Source organism: Anarhichas minor, unplaced genomic scaffold (assembly GCF_050575085.1).
Source record: "Anarhichas minor isolate MPS153535 unplaced genomic scaffold, ASM5057508v1 ptg000040l, whole genome shotgun sequence".
Lineage (NCBI taxonomy): Eukaryota > Metazoa > Chordata > Actinopteri > Perciformes > Anarhichadidae > Anarhichas > Anarhichas minor.
In genome coordinates, this window is record NW_027466486.1 from 13,226,663 (window position 1) to 13,246,963 (window position 20,301).

General features: G+C 43.2%; 3 protein-coding genes and 1 non-coding gene across 5 annotated transcripts; 3 read left to right on the forward strand and 1 right to left on the reverse strand.

Moving 5' to 3' along the window:
• Positions 1-956: 956 nt before the first annotated feature.
• Positions 957-3,985, forward strand: marcksl1a (MARCKS-like 1a). The gene is made up of 2 exons (XM_076108337.1): positions 957-1,273; positions 2,527-3,985. The coding sequence occupies exons 1-2, from the start codon at positions 1,181-1,183 to the stop codon at positions 3,076-3,078; spliced, it is 645 nt and encodes a 214-aa protein (XP_075964452.1). The 5' UTR covers positions 957-1,180; the 3' UTR covers positions 3,079-3,985.
• Positions 3,986-4,975: 990 nt separating this feature from the next.
• On the forward strand, positions 4,976-5,057 carry trnas-gcu (transfer RNA serine (anticodon GCU)). The gene has a single exon. It is a non-coding gene; the product is annotated as a tRNA-Ser (tRNA).
• A 3,369-nt stretch (positions 5,058-8,426) lies between these two features.
• On the reverse strand, positions 8,427-10,318 carry LOC142968201 (gap junction beta-4 protein-like). The gene is made up of 3 exons (XM_076108000.1): positions 10,142-10,318; positions 8,907-9,208; positions 8,427-8,769 (listed from the first exon to the last, which is right to left on the reverse strand). The coding sequence occupies exons 1-3, from the start codon at positions 10,310-10,312 to the stop codon at positions 8,427-8,429; spliced, it is 816 nt and encodes a 271-aa protein (XP_075964115.1). The 5' UTR covers positions 10,313-10,318.
• A 4,156-nt stretch (positions 10,319-14,474) lies between these two features.
• LOC142968118 (protein tyrosine phosphatase type IVA 2-like) lies at positions 14,475-19,929 on the forward strand. Of its 2 annotated transcripts, none has more exons than XM_076107873.1 (8): positions 14,475-14,602; positions 15,297-15,436; positions 15,523-15,650; positions 15,942-16,684; positions 16,793-16,885; positions 17,332-17,462; positions 17,853-17,927; positions 18,043-19,929. In XM_076107873.1, the coding sequence occupies exons 4-8, from the start codon at positions 16,589-16,591 to the stop codon at positions 18,152-18,154; spliced, it is 507 nt and encodes a 168-aa protein (XP_075963988.1). In that variant the 5' UTR covers positions 14,475-14,602; positions 15,297-15,436; positions 15,523-15,650; positions 15,942-16,588; the 3' UTR covers positions 18,155-19,929. The 2 variants fall into 2 exon arrangements, with proteins under 2 accessions (XP_075963988.1, XP_075963989.1); XM_076107874.1 differs by having other exon boundaries at positions 15,300-15,436.
• Positions 19,930-20,301: the final 372 nt, after the last annotated feature.

Here is a 20,301-nt window from a genome sequence, read left to right on the forward strand (position 1 = left end):
AAAAAATGCAGTGTCATTGCTGCGATCGTGGGATTCGCTCGTCTGGCCAAGAGACCTCATTAGCGGCTTGACAGGCTGATTCACTGTCTCCCTGTCTGGGTCAGTGACAAAGCAGCCCCAGTGCCATCGCAGGGTCCCCAGCGAGTGCAAGGCGGGATGTGCGTTATGTAACGAGTTTACTCTTGGAAAGCCGGGCCTGTCACTTTTTCACAGCCTTTTTCACAAAATCTGATCGTCAAGACCACCTGAGGGTTTTCTTTGAAACTGTAAAGAAGTTGGCGTTATTTTCATACCAAGTTTACCACGAGAGTAACACACAGTGAATGGAGGCTGAAAACAATGAGCTTGGAACAATCACTGCGCTGGTTCTCAGTCTTTTTCAGCCTTTCTAGCTTTCATTTTTGTAAGGGCATGTATCTTGGAGCAGTGACTTAAACCAAAACAAGTGATGCTCCCTTTCCCAGATCGGCTGGTTTGAATGGCAAATATGTTTTTTTTATTTCCCCTTTTCGAACTTTAGGTTTAGGATCCACTGATCTGAGGATAAAATACTTCTGTGGTGTGTATGCTGTTCTCACCGCAGCATTCATACCATGAATCATAACATTTATGGCATTGTTTGTCCATCATGCTATCGTACTTTTTCCATAGTTTGTTATGAAAATAAAATTTGTTATGAAAATACAATTGCCAGCGACCTGTATGATCTCAGTGCTGTTGATGAACAAAGTTTAAAAAGCTCAAAATGCCCCAAAACCTTCCAGGCATGTGAAACAGTGGAACGGGTCTTGCTGAGCAGACTGTGGCAGTGACATAGGGGGAGGGGGGGGGGGGAGGGGGACGAAGGAGGCCCGTCCCCCGGCTGCAGATTGGACAAAATCCCCGCCTGCCCCGCCCATGGGAGGAGACTCCGGTCGATTTTTGAGGCGCGGTAGAAATACTCACAGCCTCATCACCGACCTCCTTTAATTTGAGCTCAGCCGCCGTGGGGTCCGCACTCAGCGAAGGGGGATCTTCTCGTTTCCAGACCTAGCTAGGGAGAAGGAGATCCGGTTGGATTTGTTTCACCTCTTTGGCAAGACCTTACCCGATCCCGGCGCTGGATTTTTAAACCTCAAAACTCTCCTCGAGGTTTTTCTTTTCGATTTTCTTTTTTGTTTCTAACATACAGTAAGAGAGAATGGGAGCCCCGTTGTCCAAGGGTGGAGTAGCTGCTGTTGAGGGGAAAGCCGCCGCCGCTGCCGACCCTGCCGCCGCCAAAGCCAACGGCCAGGTGAGTGAAGTAGGCCACTCGAGGAGACACATGGCACCCAACGCCCACAAGGCAGCGTGGGGTGCCGCTGCGATGCCTTGCTGTTGCTCTTTCACGCTCCGCACAGAGAGCAGACCCGTTCCTGCGTTAACCCGCGTGGCTACAGGGCCAATGAAATAAATAACATGGTTGTCTACAGGGGGGGACCTCCAGCCAGAGTAGCCGACGAGTGGCCGTGCTCGTCCCCGCTCGGCGCGCACCAGACCTGCCTTTTGTTAATTCCGCTCGCCGGTCCCCGGGTGGGGGTGGGGGCAATTCACCCGCAAAATTAGACCTGAGAACGACATATTCGGGTAGAAGCGTGTGTTTTGACCGCGTTCTCTCTCATGAGTTGACTGCGGTCGGGGCGGTAGTCGCGCTCGACGTCGAAAACAAAAGGCGCGGAGCGGTGCAAAGGATGCAAATGCGCTCTGCTGGAGGCGCATTTTTTTTTGCGGAGTTGCAAACAAAGCGGCGGAGACGGGCGCCAGTTTATAAAAAAAAAAAAAAAAAAAACCTCTGCCCCGAAACTAATATACATTTATGCGTTTTGTGTCTCGTGTTGTTCGACTAGTTTCAACACGGAGTGGAATAAAATGTGCGTTGACGATAGCTGGGATGAGTACAGAGTGGCTCGCTTGAATCTAAACCCCCAGATCAGAAGATGCATTATTTGATACAACGCAAAGCGCATTGCAATACAGGTTGATGAACTTGGACTCACGGTCCCTCGTGAGTGCAGTCGCTTAATTGAATATGCCGATGTGTGTGCTGCTGTATTTTGGCCACACCGAGCTCGCGCAGAGAGCGGTGGGAGATGGGAGCTGCAGCTCTGGGATGAGAGCAGAAAGCAGGTTTCATGGGGATTCCTTTGTTCCCCAAACCCGCTAGCTGTGTTGACGTTTGAATGCAGCACTACTGCCCCCGTGTGGCTGCTTAGTAGTCATGCAAACCGCTGTCTGTCGTCGTCGTCCCCCCCCCCCCCCCCACACCACTGTCAGTGCAAGCAGCTTTCCTCAAGTATAACATGGATTAACTAGTGGAGTAAATGGGCTAATGCTGTGATCTGTCATATGTCAGATCCCTTTTATTTGGAATGCGGTGCACATTTTCATCTACAGTTTATCCATCTGTTTACGAGTGAAATATTTTTCCATTTTGCAGAGGCAACATGTTTATTTTGGGCCCAGTTTGATTACTTAAATCCACGACTAATGAGTCCTTCTTCTCTGCAGGAGAACGGTCACGTCAAATCCAACGGTGACGTGTCGGCCAAGCCCGACGGGGAAGTGGCCGCAGCCGCCGATGGAAACGGAACAGCCGAACCGGCCAAGGAGGGCGATAACGGCACCGGGGACGCCATCGAGCCAGCCCCCGTGGCCGAGGGCGAGTCCGCCAAGCCGGAGGGCGAGGGCGCCAAGGAGGGCAAGAAGAAGAAGAAGTTCTCCCTGAAGAACTCCTTCAAGTTCAAGGGCATCTCGCTGAAGAAGAGCAAGAAGGGCGGCGAGGAGGCCAAGGAGGAGGTCGCCTCCCCGACGGCCGAGGAGAACGGCCAGTCGGCCAAGGAAACCAAAGAGGAGACGCCGGCCGCCGAGGCCAAAGAGGACGAGGCCGCCGCCGCCGCAGCTCCGGCTGCTGCTGAGGCCGCACCCGAGGGAGAGGCCAAGGCGAAGGAGGAGGCCCCACCCACAGAGGCTGCCCCGGCCGAGGAGGCCACCGCTGCCGCCGCCACCCCTGCTGAGGACACGACACCTGCGGCCCCTGAGGGTGAGGCCAAGGCAGAGTGACTGCACCCCCCCCCCCCCCCCCCCCCCCCCTCCCCCCCCCCAGCCGCGGCACCTGAACTGATTTTCCAAGATTAAAAGTATATAAATATATATATGAGCGACCCGTGCCACGTTCTTAAAAGTTATAAACGAAACTAGAGAAGAAGACAACGGATATATCACGTCTGCTGAGTCAACCACCAGTTCACTGCCTTTTATTAGTTCTTCGACAGATGGAATCTCACCGGGCCCTCTCACGATCAAAGCGTCGGCGTGTGTCGCCCCCTCATGGTACACACGGGGACTGGTGTGTGGCGAAGGTAAATGGATTGGATGTGGAGCGAATCAGGAATACTGACTTATTTTCCCAGTTCACGGAGAAGCATCCTTTTTTAACAGCGTGGCAGCCCTATAACATTTTTCTTTTTCTGTCTCATCTCTCTTCTTTTTTTTTTTTGGGATCTAAAAATTGTCACCGTAGCGGAGCGGGGCAGAGCATCTCCTTCACTCGAAATGACTGTTATATGGACACATAAACCTTTCAGAAAGTTCTAACTCATTTTTAGAATTCTACATTCCTATGTTTTACCCCCCCCCCCAAACAATTTCAAGTATTTTGTCATGTATAGAAAAGTAAAAAATCAAGGAGGGGAGGTGGAAGATGAGCAATGTCTTTGTACGTGCATTTCGATTAGTTCTTTTGTTCTTCTGGCTAAAACCACATTTGAGCTTCTTGAGTATTGCAGTGTTCACATTTCAGAGTTTATGATGCAGGGGTTGTGTACAAAATGTGAGCTTTTTAATCTGCAAACCGTCTCTGTAAATATGTTTTCGCCAATATTTTTGGTTCTCTTTATTTTGCTATCGTTTGAAGATGTCAATGATTTTATTGTAACTTTTAATAAGGGTAAATAAATGTTCGATCCCCCCCGGTCTGTGTTCTGCCTTTTGATTCACACCTCAAGACACACTGATGAAGTAGACTAAAGACTAGTCCTATTGTGTGCTTACTACATCATGCATACACAAACATTCAGTTAAATAGTAGATACGAGAATACAAACTGTCTCTGATGAAAAGTAATTCAAAGCAACCATGATTTAGATTGAAGGTACAAACAAGCTTTGTCATTAAATCAGCTAATTATGAAAATGGGAGAATAAATAAACACCAGTGAACATGAACATTGCTGCTTCCACAGACCTGAGTCACACTTGATTCACGTGTGATCTGCATATAATAAGCTGGTCACACCTGCACCAATATTTTGTCATAAATAGAACAATATCTGCATATTCATTTTCATCCTTTAGCTACAGTTTTCATGCATTCCAGACTATTCTTTCGGCACATTAAGCTCACATCTCATTGCATATTTTCACTTCACATTACTTGTCTGCGTGACAAACATTTGAATCTAAATAGTGGATTGTGTGAGAGCGCATGACATGTCATAGGTGGTGTTTTTTATTTTTTTTACAACATAATTTTCAATGAATTATGGCAGCTTGTTTGACATCAGCTGCTGGAGTAAAGTCCAGTTCGTTATCAGAGGCTTAAACTAGCTAATTGTTCGTTGGTCTCTGGCTCCTTGTGGTGGACAGACACGTGTATTGTACATGAGTCTGCACATTGTTGCTGTTCGGTCAGAGTAAAACACGTTAACGTCTAATTCTCACGTTGTTCGTGTTATGCTATTAGCCAAAGGTAGCTAGTTTTTCGTAGTATCATTAGCAGGGATTATAATGCGCTGGGATGTGGAAGTAGATTTGGCCTTACGCGTTTCCGTACAACACAATGTAAAAGCAGCAACGTCGACCGAAATGTTGAGCAGAACCAAATCAGGTCTACATCCACATATATTTTAATAACGACTACTGTATGTCGAAATATTATGAGTTAACACTTATTGCTCACAGACGAGGTGGCCGAGTGGTTAAGGCGATGGACTGCTAATCCATTGTGCTCTGCACGCGTGGGTTCGAATCCCATCCTCGTCGGATATTTTCAATTTGTCAAATATGAAAGTAGCCACGAAATAAAAAAACAACTGGAAAAGACTTTAATTGTAACGCTAACTGTTCTATGTATTCCTCTTCTGAAACGTTATGGTTCACTTCCATAAGACATAATATCGTGTGAAATTGTAGCCCACGCAACTACAAGCAACTGGGGGAAATCCATGTGTTTTAAAGAAGCACTTGAAGGCAACAACATTGGCTCGTCTGGTTAGAGTACCTGCGCCGCCCACATGTGCAGCTGTGTTCAGAGCTCTTGATGCAGGCCACCAGCACGTGCTTTTAAACAGGAGGGGACTTCAAGGGTAAATATTTGTGCTCTTACCTTGATGAATGATGGTTCACTTTGGCTGCTTTTACGCCCTGTCCCTTTGTACAATAACAAATCTCTAGACAAAAATCCCTAAAATGTCTGTAAATATATAGATCAGGGGTCTTCAACGTTTTTCAGGCCAAGGACCCCAAAACTGATAGAGAGATGGAGCAGGGACCCCCGACTATATATATTGTATAAAATTGTGTTTTATATTAAATGGGCCTAGTACTGTGTATAAACATACCTCTTTACTGTGCATTCAATACTAAGCTATTCAAATAATACACAGGTTCATATATTCATGTTTTTATTTTAAACATGTGCAAGGTACAGTGAGTAGGGAGGCCGTGCCACTGCCATTTACAAACATACCTTGTCAGCTGATACCAATGTCAATATCAACATTGTCTGTCAATTGCATGATAATCATGCATACAAGCTATTCAAACTGATGTTTTCATTTTAAACATAAATGTGGAAACGAAAAATGAGTGATGGCCTATTAGTGCCACTGCCATGCATAAAGATACCTGTTATCTTTCATACAATACTGAACTATTAAAATAATGGTCAGATTCATGTTTAGAGAAAAGAAAATTACATTTTTTTTTTTTATTGTCTAATCAACCAAAAATTTCGCGGACCCCCTGCAGTACCTCCGCGGACACCCTAGGGGCCGTGGACCCCCTGTTGAAGACCTCTGATATAGATGGATACATTAACAGGTATTGTCAACGTGGGACATGCTGCCATCTAGTGGTAACAGAACATAATTCAACTGTTTTTATTCCAACTTTTGTTTGACGTTCTGTGATAAAATTGTTGCTTTTTAACCAACTAAATAAGTTAATTCATGTGCACAATAGGCTATTTTATGAGTAAATTATACAATCTATGATGGTTGGATTCCACTTAGCTGCAACAACAAAATAAACAATAACAATAATTAAAATTATAATGATAAAACTAAAATCAAGTTGAGATAATATACAGCAGCAACAGCAGTGATTGCATGAACTGCAAAACACGGCAATTTAATGAGACGCAAGCTCATTCTAAATCAAATCAAGGGGGTTGAATACTGCATGTGAAAGGCAGAACTTTTCTGTCCAGGTTGGATTTTTGGACAATGTCCAAATATGTTGAATTAATAATGCCAGCAATATACTCATTAAATACATGTGTTACTGCTTACGGCCTTGTAGATAAACATTGTGGAATAATGATGAAAAAGGATAATAGAAGCTTGTACGAGCTAAGCGCTTAGCTCCATTTATAGGCAAGTAATTTCCCATCAAGCACTTCGCTGCTGTAGCCCTTTGAGAGATTCAATGGCACCTAGGTCACAAAACTGCACGCGTCTTTTTCCTCTCAGATTTCCATTTTTAATGCAGTTGAGCCTCCATGGCAAGTCGGACAAAATCACTAACCATCATGCAATTCACTGAGCGAGACGGTGATCACAGTTATGCAGGCCTGCGTCGGTCTAGTTCATCTTAGACAAGCATTATATAAATCATGACTTTATTGATAAAATACATTGTAATAAAACATACAGTAGTTTGGACAACATGCAGTTGGTTTCCTGATTCTGAAAGCTTCAAACCTTTATAACATATATCTTCTTAAAAATAAACCATCTTCCATCCTGACTTTTTGTAACCACGGGAGAGGACCTGGTACCACTCCATCGGGCTCAAGAGGTTAAATATAATATAAATGTTTATTTACACCTGATGCTTAAGTTGATTTTTGTTAATCCTTCTGTTTCTCGAGTGAGTTTGTCACTGGTATTAGGAGCAGCAGCAAACTTCATTTACAAACCCTGCGTATACAAACATACCAGAATGGACCTTTCTGTAAAGACGGACAGTCTTGGCACAGAGCTTGATCAGCATTTTTATTTAACAAGCAATTAAATATAACGCTATATATGTCAATAAAAAACAAGTCTTAAAAAAAACTATTGGACCACATTACGACATTCCAGTTGACTTTTTTGACTCCAGTCGGCTCTGAACTGTAGTTGTGTCCGGGGTACACATGGTGACCTTGTCCTGTAACTTCACCCTGCCAGCTCAGCTAATTAAGCTAGTTAGAAATATCCTCTTATAGACTCAACGCTTGACGTGGGGCATCAGCTCATCAAATTCCCGGCAGTGTTTTTTTTTTTTTTTTTTTTACACGACTTTAACCCAGATTTTCCTGTCGCCGACATTTTTTTTTTCAGCTCGGAGACACAAGCAATAGCTTGAGCTGCATCTAAGAATTGCAGGATCACACATCACATCACACGAAAATCCATCTCGTGGGGCTTTCGGTAACGCGTTTTGGTGTCCAGATCAGATCCGGTTCGACAAAAGCCCCAGATCAGCATTGGCGCCCGAGCACCCATGTGTGAACTTTTAAATTTGGGGACCTCATTCGAGATCCTTCCTGGTGAAAGGTCGTGCAGTGTGTGTGTGTGTGTGTGTGTGACCCTGCCCCCCAACGCCGGTCAGACATGTGGTGTAAAAACCACTACGACTTAAAGACTCTAAATTACTGTGATTGTGTTTAAAAGAATACAAACAAGTCAGAGCATTTCTCCCCCCTCATACCAGAATGATAACGCTTGAAGCCAGACCTTTCTTTAGCACTGCCCCAGCGCTGAGAGACATAGCTGTAACAGGACACACCTGACGTTGATTCAACAAATCAATCAACAATGCCCTTCCAACGCAACATCAGACGCGTGCTTTAAAAAGCCAACTCCTGCATGTTGGTCCAGGTATAGTCAGCCATGAGCTGATGCGACCTATAGTACAGAGATTAAAACATGTGATATCTAAACGCAGCGATACCAGTAGTCCTCTCCTTTCACAGTGTTCAACATACAGCCAGTGTCTGCGATCCTTCTGACGGAGAGCCATGGATGTTCCATGTTCAGCTGGGTCACAGTCTTTTCGGTCTAATAACTTTATTAGGGTCCACCAGTTAGAAAGAACCCCATGGTTCAGTGCCCCCCCCCCCCCCCCCCCTCCCCCAACCAAGTCCTACAAGGTCGTGCTTATACCACCGTCTCTGACCTTGTCCGTTTTGTTTAAACTCATCTGGCTCTCTGTCAGCGTCGGATCGGCCCTGCGGTACTGGGACCTCGGTGGGGCCATGTTGGTGAGCTCGTGCTGCTCAGCAAAGCGGAACCTCTCGTTGTCCTGGCGGGCCCTCACCAGCTTGGAGATGCGCTTGCCGACGAGGTAAACCATCTCGCAGAGGCACATCAGGATGCACAGCGCGCTGGAAACGACCATGAAGATCATGAAGATCTTCTTCTCCGTGGGGCGACTGATGAAGCAGTCCACAGTGTTGGGGCACGGCGCTATGGAACACTTGGACAACCTAAAAGAAAGGATTGAAGAAGAAGAAGAATAGAGATTCATTAGATAATCGGTTTGGCTGTTCATTTCCAATGTCCATGCTGAAGATGATTAAAAGGCCGTGCTTTCGTCTGAAAAGTAAAAAGGTACGAGCGTTACTTGGGCAAGTCGTATCCGTGGTATATCCGATACAGGATGTACAGAAAGGCGATGTCGAATCCAGCCTTGAAGACCAGACTCAGCAGATAGGTCCACCACAGCCCCCCTCTCTTCTTGCCGGGGTTGGCGTACAGGTGAGAGCCGTGGTGCAGCTCCTCGTATTTCTTGTCCTTTCCTTCGCGGAACTTGACGTGAGCCATCACCATCAGGGACGGGCACGTGACAAAAATCAGCTGCAGAGCCCACAGACGGATATGGGAGATGGGGAAGATGTGGTCGTAGCAGATGTTGGTGCAGCCAGGCTGGAAACAGAGTAAAAGATTTACAGCAATTGCTTTTTCTGTAATGACTAAAATGTCTCAGTGAAAGTGTAGGTTATTGCCTTTGTGCCAGAGATAAAAAACAACAACAACAAGAAACTGAGTCTCTAAGAGGCAATACTTTCATACCACTAATGCAACTGTCATGAAATGATGAATACAATACGACAACGGCGCTTTTTAGAGGATCAGTGAAATAACAGAACATTCAAACGGCAGAACTTCTCCCTACAAGACTTGCAGGCAAATATTGAGTCAGCATTTTTGCAGTTGATTTCGATCAGGGTTACAGACTAAAGGATGGCTGTGTCGGTAACAGGTTTTGCTGTAATAAACGGTGTTGATTGGCTACCGTAGCATTTACCGTACGTCGTAAATGCTAAAACCGTAGCAAGTGAATTTAAAGAATAAATTGATGAGAGTTGATCTTCTGGTCACGGGTGTATGCTCACAAATGTCCCAAGAAGTCAGCACGTTTCTTTGATGAGGCTGCCTGCGCTGAATGCCTAGCCCTTAAAGGGCGATTTGGTGTTGCACTTTCACAAAGTTCGGGGTCTCACTAGAGACAAATTACAAACAAGAAAGGTCAAAATTGATGCAACATAGCCAGATATATCCATAGTTTTAGTCTCTAGTGTTCCACAAAATACTGGTAACTACATTTCCCATAATGCAACTCAATACTGTCTTTTGTTTAAGTCTTCCGGTCTGGTAAATGCCCACGTCTTTCAAACTCCACAACTACGAAGTTGCAAATTGAACTAGAATTTAACAAATTAAGGCGTCCAACCCAATCCGAGATAACCCCGATGACATCATTCAGGGTAACAGCCGACGTTCGTGGTTGAACTCATAAACAGTCGGGACAGATTTTATGTAAGAATAGTGTAAGAATAGAAAAGGAAAACATCTTACCTGCCGAGTGTTACACACAAAGTCTTTGCTCTCGTCACCCCAAACCCTCTGCGCTGCCACCACAAACACCATGACCCGGAATACAAACACCATGGACAGCCATATCCTCCCGAACGCGGTGGAGTATTTATTGACTCCGCTCATCAAGCCCTCCAGGCCTGACCAGTTCATGGCTGCTGCTGCACGGGGCCTGGGGGATGGACACAAACGTACGCTTTAACGGAGAGGAAGGGAGAATACAGGGTTGTGCTTCCACATCCGTACGACAAGATACAAACAGATCAGACAATTACTTACAACAATAACATAAAATGTTGGCTTCTGGTTAAGAATTAGCTAGATTTTGCCCAACCCAACATGCAAGTTACATGAATAGAATACTTCAAAACACAGCTGCACCTAGAACCGGTGTGTCTGGCTAAGACACAAAAGCTTGCATGGGCTTGTCTGAAATTTTGTGACAAGGTGACATTTAGAAACAGATTTATATCTCATATCTCATGTCTGCCGGGGTGTCTTTGTTGTGTTGTTGCAAATTGCAATTTTCTTTTTTTGAATGCTTCATAAATTGTTATTCAGGATTATTAATGTCACCAGGCATCTCTCTAATGAAGGCCCATGTTTTAGTAGCTATATATCAAGATGTACTGTGCACAGGCCAGAGAAGTTGACGTTAGCAGCTGGTTAGCATAGCGTAGCACAAAGACTGGAAACAGCTAGCCCCTGCTCTGTCCAAAGGGTAACCTAATCTGCCTTCCAGCACCCCTAAAGCTCTGGTTTCCCTCTGGAAGCATTTTAGCAACAATTTGCGGTTAACGTGCTCGACTGTTCCTGGCTGGGACCACTTCCTGAAATGTCCACTGGTTGCCCGGCAACTGCTTCCCCACCAAAAAGTAGTGTGGCACACAAACCCAAATAAGACAGTGACGTTTGATGTTTTTACCTTCGTTTAAATCCCCCTTTTTATGCAATCTATTATGCTAAAATAAGCTAACTGGCTGCTAGCTACAAATTTGCTATTTCTTCAAACCATAGATTCTATGCTCAGAATTTAGACCACATTTCCAACAAACACCTTAGACACCTTTCATGGAACAAAAGGATTACACTGCTCCACCGTAATACTTTTAGCTTTACGTTTCATGCAAAATCTTATATTTCGAATGCAAATATGTTTTTGAAAGTGAACCAACAATGTGCTCTATGACATGCAGACAAACTAGTTTGAGGAGTTGGGAGTGCTCGCTTAGAGATGTGAAACGGGATTAAGTAACAAGACCTTTTAGGCCATGGTTAATGGTATTAGTTACACCTGTGCTTCTGCTACTGTGATATTCAGCTCTGTTCCAGTGTTAAATAAGATAAAACGTTAATGATAAAATGTATCTTTATGCTCCTTCCTGGACGCTGTTCATTCTGTACAGACAGCTGCTGTAACCACCGCTGCTGTGGAACGAGGTTCATGAATGAAACAACCAGGTGTCATTAGCCCATTATAAATATATCTTCGAGCATAAACCTCCTGGCCAATGTGTGGTTTCACAATTGAAGTTACCTAGATACTGTTTGTCTGAGTTTATGTGTGTGTGTGTGTGTGTGTGTGTGTGTGTGTGTGTGTGTGTGTGTGTGTGTTTAACAAATATGTCTTTATCCTGGCAAACAAAACCTAATGTGGTAACCACAGTGCTCAGTCTATTGAATCATGTTGTCATAGTAACATGGGGCTGGCATTGTACAGATTCTTCTTTTTCGATTGTAAGATATACTTCATTTTTAGTCCTTTTTTTGTAAAATGTAATTACATTCATTCACTAAAAATGTGTATCTAATTGAGTATTTCGCCACATATAGTTCCTCTTTGCTCGTCAAATAAACGGGAACCACTAAAGCTTTGATCAAGTTTAATTAATACATTTTTTTTTTTAAATAAATGTTATTTGGAAAGTACAACAGATTGTTTTTCAATTATATTTTCCATTTGTTTTTACTTGAAGTCCCACCACTTCGCTGGTCATGAAGATAAATAAAATCCATATGAATCCGGATATAAAACACCATCTTTAGGCCGCGTACGATTTTCTGGAGCAGTGAAGGATCACACACTGTTTACAAACGAGTAAAATATTTAGATTTCACCAAACAGGAGTGGCTGAGGACTTTTCGTTGTTAACACTTAAAACTCTGGATTTACTCCATTAGTTTAGTCATATAGGCTAAATACAACAAATCTTCGCAGCAATGAGACTTGTCCAGTGAGGGCCACATACTGCTGTGGTTATGAGACCATTTCAGATTCTACATTACTATTTGTCTTTTTTTTTTAACCCCAAACGTTGGGCTCCATTTCAGGCAGTGGCTGTGTATGAAATATAAAATGATGCTGCAAATGGTGAATTACACGTATTGTTTGTGCGAGGGATGTAGTGGCAAATTAAACCGTAGATCTTCAATTTAATTTCAGGAAGGCATTAAATCTACCAAAAAAAAGACCAATTGCATGGTAGGCTATTTATAAAGCAGATTGCTTGATATACATCAGCTTGTGTGTGTGTGTGTGTCGAAATGTTTAACTTTTAAGAGGGCATCATACCCCAACGACTCTGTCTTTGTGGTGAATCTACAGTTTATAAAACCACATTTTCTTTATACTGATTGCGCAACATCTTGCCACACTATGTGTAACGTTACTCTCATTGTGTCTTCTTTTTTTAGGGGGAAATAACCTCGAGGCTTTCTCCGCATATGTTGGCATAAACAACAGTTTCTATCGTACTGTTTTAGGGTAAACAAGGAAAAAGACATCACTGTAACTGGCTACAGTCTTTTGTTTACCGCTCAGTCCTCACTTTAGGCATGTGATACAACATTAATGAAAATTAAACAACCTTACCTAGTGCTGGGACCAGACTCAAATACCTAAATCCAATATGTCGACACCAGCAGGGGAAGATTAATAAACAGCTGTAAAGTTAAATATAGTTCAGTAAAAACTGGTTTAAACTATTCCGCTGATTTTTCTCTCTGTTTCTGTCTCTGCTCTCTCGCCCTTCCCTCAGAATTCCTGCCAAACCAGATTCAGCAGTTGCTACGTCACCACACACACACACACACTCAGATTTGCATGCCCTGTCTTGTCAGTTTGCACGATACAGGAAGGCTCCACTCCCTCTGAGCCAAGTAACCTAACACCTTATGAATAGGTAAAGAAACAAGACGCTTATACTTTATTAGGCAGGGTGAGAAAACACCCATCCTTCCCAAACAGAATGCCGGTGTGTCTGTACGTGTGTGTGTGTAAGTATGTGTGTGTAGGAAAAAGAGAGTAAGAAGGAGAGAGGCAGGAAGATGCCACACCCTTTGGGCAGCAATGCAGATGTGTTTTTACAGTGAGCAACGTGTTCACATGGTAACAAACATACAGAACTAAATCAGATCTAAAAAAATGTAGCGTGTCAAACTGTTTCAGTAAGTTGTTGCTGCAGTTTGTTTGAAATAGAGTAACTCATCAAATAAAATACAATAAATGCTGTAATATATATTAAGTCAGTGTATGAAAAATAATACAAAGTGGCAAGAGAAAAAGTATAACATCAAAAGCGTTCATAAATTGTGAATATATAGTGGGATTAGAGTAAAATACATGACGATAAAGAGTTATGAACATATGAGAAAATCTAGAGTTAAGTTGAACCAAACAACAATTTGTCCTGTAGACATTGTTGAAAACATCTTAGAAAACGTTGTCATGCCAGCAGGATAAAGGTTAGAGGTCAAGTTGTAAATATAGAAAGGCCCTAGGCTGACAAAAAACATTCACATTTATTTTAAAGTCTGCTTTGTTGTTTTGTGTGAGTCATCATGGAATTCAGTGACAGTAATACAGCCAGTCTTGGTAGGTTTACTTTGTGCAAACAGCAGATGGCAGCAATGACTTCAACATCTGCCTGACAGTTACAATTTGCCTGCTTGCGGCCTTATTTTATCATACAGTAACAGTATAAAAAAACAAATATGATTTAGGAAGTTAGAATGTTCAGTTATGCCTGGATTAACATAATGTTACACCGGAGAGAGACCTTATCAATCAATTCAAGTTTACTTACTACCTATTACGTACTACTTGCCTTATTAAACCTAACCTCGCTTACCCAGCTCAAAGGGATAAAATAGAACTTTTGTCAGATTTAGTAAAGCAACATAATGAAAAGTGTGATTTAAAAGATTCGTCATGTTGAAGGAGACAGTCTGAATAATACCGGAAGTGTACTTACAAATTAAAACAGACTGTTTTTCCCAAGCAGTGCAGTGTATTTTTTTCCAATCAGTTTTATTATTGAAAGCTTGCAACCGGAAGTCTCGTTTGTTTTTATCTAACTCGACATTTCTGTTCGACATGTCTCCTTCGCAGACTCTTCTCCGCCAGTAGAAACGTCTGGATTTTCCGTGAAACAACTGCGTTTTGTAAGTAACGTTAGCTATGTCAGCCGTGTTTGTTTGATGTTAGCAGGTGTTACTAATGTGAACCTGACGTTAGCCCCGTGCTAACGACACCACTGCCACCCGCTGTCATTAGGCTGTTGTTGAAAACCAGCCAACGCATTAACGTTAGCCTGGAAGTGTTAGCTTTGTTTATTCTAGGAACATGGTTGTTGACCTGGTTGGCGGCTGAGCCTCTAATGGCATAACGCTATGGCGTTACTGATAAGTCTAGTGAGGTAACCGCTAGCTAGTTGCTAAATCATTGTGTCTTAAACTGGGCATGTTATGTTGTGGTAGATACAGCAAGTACTGTGTGTGCGTTTGACAATCAGCCTACTAGTAAGGTTAGCTAGCTGGCTGTCATTCAGAGCATCGCCTGAGCTAACGTTAACATCCGTTTGTTTGTAAGGGGCATAAAGGACTAGCTAGCAACATTTAGCCTCTAGCAATATATACGCTGTACTGTGAGCAGTTTATTAATTGCAGTCGGCAACTTGCAGGTGCAAATCCGATCTCTGGCCATCCGTATAGTTTAACTAGCGTGAATTGAACATTTCTCAATGGTCTGTTATTTTCGCGTGGACACAATGTCACGTCAAACTGGTAGAATATCGTATGTTAGCTACTTAAACCAGGCTAACCGCGAGCATTATCAACACGTTTCTCCTCTACGCAGCAGGTTAGCAGCACGCTAGCGGGCCGTTGTCAGCCAGGACCCAGAAAAAGCAGCATCATCATCAATGGTGTGTCTACATCCCGGAGCCGACACATTGTCCTGTGTACGCTCAATGAACCACCTCCTCAGCGCTCATCACAGTGAGTGTCTCCGTCTCTGTGCTAAGTTAGTGGCTACACGTCACGCTCGCAATGCATTATGTGTCTCTCGTCTTTCTCTCCCCCAGGCTGCACATGTATGGCGTTTGCGAGGCTCGGAGGGGAATTTTGCCAAGCCCAGCACCTGCTGCTTATCGTGGACAAGTGAAGAGGAGAGACACCAGCTAGGCGCAAACACTGCCATTGACGTGCACAGGTGTGTAGTATGAAGGCTGGTTTTCACCATGTTACAGTCTATGGGGCAGCAGAGAGTAGAGGTACACTGAATCAGTGGAGCTACTGATTGTAAGTTCATGTCCTTATGTGTAGCTAGTCATTTAATTCATCCAGGTTCATGGTTATCAGATCTTAATCACACTAAAGCCTCAGGTAAAAACATCCCATTTGGGAATAGGTCGCTATACAGAAAGATACTGTTCATAATAAAGTAACAGAACAAAAAGCAATATGGAAGGAAACCTTAATGGCCGTCTCCGTGTCCTCGTAGGTCCTTACTGCCATCCTGTTCAATCCATATGAAGACAAGCCAACCGTCAGCCTGTCACCTGTCCCGGGGAGCGGGAGAGGCTTTGGGTTTAACCCGGGAGTTTCCGCACAGCTCTTCTCCTTTTCTGCTTCTCCTTTCTTCTTCTACCCTGATTCGGCCAAGACTTTTCTGAATGGGCTAGCCGATTTGAAAGAGAGAAAGAAAGGACCGATCTTTTTTTTTTTTCTGTCTTCGTTTTTTTTTTTTTTTTCTGGACTTTAGTTCTCTAATCCGGTCTGCTAGAGTTTAATATTTATTTTCAACCAAGCCAACTTTAGTTATTTCTTCATTGCCAAGAAACGTTTATTTCTATCCCAGGAAATTAGTCTTGTCTTTTATTTTTTATTTTAATTGATACCACTTTTTGTCAACAAAATCGAGTAGTTACAGTTTTTTGCCCTTAAGTCATACGGATGCATTAGTTAGTGAAATTATTGGCAAAGTGGTTTTGCATTTTTGACAGTTTTTCTTTTATTGAAAACATAATTTTATTTGCTTTTACATTTTTTCTTTAAACAATCGCAACACTTTCACTTTGATTTGTTTGAAGCACAGGCCTTTTCTCACCTTTTCTTTCTGTGTTAATAAACCTTTTTGAGGGTCTAAAAATGAACCGACCGGCTCCAGTGGAGATCTCTTATGACTGCCTGAGATTTCTCATTACGCACAACCCCACCAATGCACAACTCGGAAGGTTTATAGAGGTAGCGCACCTTTTTGTAATAATTCATGCATACCCATCGTTCATTTTCTTTCAGTAATAGAGGAAGCAACCGTGTCGTGCTGTGTTAAACGTATGTTTTGATGTGCAGGATCTGAAGGCATATGGAGTAAACACCCTGGTGAGAGTGTGTGCTGCCACGTACGACAAGACACCGGTGGAGCAAGAAAGTATCCAAGTCCTGGTAAGTGATGTAGATACACAGCAGATTTAGCCTAGTCCTTGTGTGGAGCTAGCACTGGCAGAGTACAGCACATCAACACTTCTATGCTGCTGACGGTATACTGAATGTATACACATGCTGCAGTAATTCCACCGTGTTGTAAAACACCTGTTCAAACACATTTTATTCAGACTTGACGGAAAGAAAATTCGACTCGGTTCACGTTTCCGTTTTTTTCAACAATCACCAACTCTAGTTTGGTCGAAATGGAACCGTTAATAACTGCAGTATAGTGCTTCCACTATATAGAGCATAATCATTTTCACTACATTGAAACATTGTCACTACACCACTACAAAATGGCAAAATGTCAGTTTAGTCCTAACCATGAAAACAAAAATGTTCACATTTGACAGCGTGTCGCAACAAGTTGATGAGATCAATTAACGACTCGATATCCCCTCCAGGATTGGCCATTTGACGATGGCTCCGCCCCCCCAGAACAGGTGGTTGATGATTGGCTGAACCTCCTGCAGACAAAGTTTCGGGAGGAGCCGGGTAGCTGTGTGGCTGTGCACTGCGTTGCTGGATTAGGAAGGTTAGTATGCGCTACACACAGGATCTAACACGTTGTGTTTATCACACACAGTATGAACGGCTTGATGTATTAATATCCACCCGAGTCAGTTATCTCTCAGATGTTGTTGTTTTTTCCCGCCAATATGCACAAAAAAGCGGTTGTTTAGACCTGGCATGCATTGTCAGTTGTCGTAGTGTTGCACAGCATAAAGCTCTGTGCTACTGGACGTTCCACTGCTGTGCCTCTTTGATCTGTAGCTACAGGGGATCAAGGTAGAATTTGGCATTAACTTGATAAAAAGGAAAAGTCTGCGGCAAAAGTCAAAGTACAAGCTGGGTTGAAATAATAGTTTAAAGTTGGCGTTTCCGTCCAAACAGACGTTTGTATCTATTTGCCGTCTGTCCTCAGAGCTCCCGTGTTGGTGGCCCTGGCTCTAATCGAGTGTGGGATGGAATATGAAGACGCCGTGCACTTCATAAGACTGTGAGTACTAAACACTGATTTGACCCCCCCCCCCATCCCTGTGATTGCTCACACACTCCTGTCGCTGTTTTTTTTTTTTTTTTTTCAAAGAAATAAACGTGTTCTCGTTTGTCAGGAAGCGCCGCGGAGCGTTCAACTCCAAGCAGCTGCTGTACCTGGAGAGCTACAAACCTAAACTGTGTCTGCGCTCCAAAGACGCCAACGGACAGAGCTGCTCTATACAGTAGGAATCTACGGCCCCGCACATCGTCACCGCAGCGCAGCAGGAGACGCTCACCTGTTTGATGTTCAATGGGAAGTTGATGTTTTTGGGTGAATGTTTGGTAACATCAATGTCCGTGAAATCCAATCAAAGTGCTTCAAGTATTTACAAAAATTTAAGGGACATGTTGTCAAATTTCTGAAGATCTTTTAAAAACCTACGCAGACAACTTTACATAAAAAATGAGCCAAAAAAAAAAAGAGGTTTTAAACGTTTTTATTTCTGCTCCTCGGTCTGTGACCTCACCGTAATATGTAGCAAAACCCCAACAAATATTTAGCCCGTTAAAGCAAGACCCCACACACAATTCATTTTAACTGTCCGCATCAATGTTAAGAAGTTAAAAACACTATTGCAGATGCAGCTTCGATAAATGCCGTTGATGTTAAAGGAAAACTTCACCCCCAAAATGACCGTTTGTTTATCAGCTACTCGCCCTCAGTTTTTCTCTCGGCCTCCACAGTGAACCAAGAGTCACGAAGCGCAGGATGTTCTGGATGTCTTTAGGTGAATGGGGGAAGCGTTTAACCGCAGCGAAAACTACATCTAAACACAACTCATCGACGCTGTTTATGCGGAACATGAGACTTTGGCTTCACTGCACAGGTTGTGTGAGAGTTTAACGGATGTTTCGATGTAGTTTTGCTGTTTTTAAATGCACCCTCACCGCAATTCATCAAGAGCTTTCTCTGGTTGTGGATTCTTCGCTCACCGTGGAGGCATGCGAGAAAAAAAGTTTCCTTCCAAGAATTCAAGGTAACACGGGGTGAGTGATAGATGTATTAATCAAAAAGTTATTTTAGTGGCGAAGTATTCCTTGTAATAGACTTTTGATTTAAATTGACTTTGACGTTGGGATCAGACGTTGTAGAACATTTAGTGTCAGTAGTCGACAGTAGATTCGTTCTTGTGCTCTGCAGCTTGATATTCCGACACTACAAACTGAATAAATTACCTGCTGGTTTTTATTGCACATCATTTGATTTTGTTTATTCCAATTATCTCCTCCCGGACCAAATCCATGTCCCGCACCCGAAAGGTGACACAGGTGATGAAGAACTCTGACGAGTTAGAAAGCATTGACTATTAAAGAAATTAGCGAGTTCTACATGTGACGTATGCTGTATTAAACAAACACTACTATCTACCTGTCTGCTGTATGTCCCATGTCAGAGTCACCGGCAGCCTGCTTCTCTAGAAACACACTTGTGTTGGCTGTAAATGTTTGACACTGTCCTTCAGAATGTCACCAAGGCAAGAGGGTCAGCTGGTGAAGGTATTCAACACTTTTTAAAGTTTTGGTAGATTGTCCTGTTGGCTGTAAAGAACTACCGACATGTCGTCGGTAGTTCATTGACCCCGGTGCTCCACACCTCAACACGGAACAGCTGACTGTACAAACGGGACAATCTGCTGAATACTTTCTGGATTCCTTACACCGACCTCCACAGGACTGCGGAGCCAACATGGCTGCCACTGAAGCCTTTGGTTCTGGTCCATCTCCGGCTCTGTACCGGCTCAGCTCACCGGTCAGCTGCTGCGCTTGTAAGATGCTGTTGGGTCCTTGTGATGTTGTTATTGCTCTATAGCTTTTCTTTCCCTGTACCGTTTTAACTATTTGTACTTGTCATTTATTTATTGATTCCACGGTGTTTTGTTTTTTTGTGTGAAATGTCTGTCTGCTAGAAAGAAACCTAATCTAGTAATCCTGTTGGAAAATTAAAGTGTTTAGTAATGTAACTGTTGCTTGTTGCAGAGCATATTTCATCTCTCTAGTTTTATTAGATGTGTCTGTCTGTGTGATGTTTGTCATACATCATTTTATTTTCAACCATATTTTGGTCAAATTCTCATAAACAATTTCCGATTTAAAAGCCACTTCAAAACAACTAATGCAATGCAGGTCAGTTCCACATGAATATCTATCTGATAAGAGGTTGACAACAGAACAGTTCAATCATCATGTCAGTAGAAACCATATTACAGATTTTCCAAAAGCACATTTTTGTTAATAATTTCAAATGCAGCTCTGCAAACTGCCTGGCTGCGTCTGCAACAGTTCCAGGACTGCATATGGGGCTGTAGCTGAAATATGGCAGCTGATCAACATGA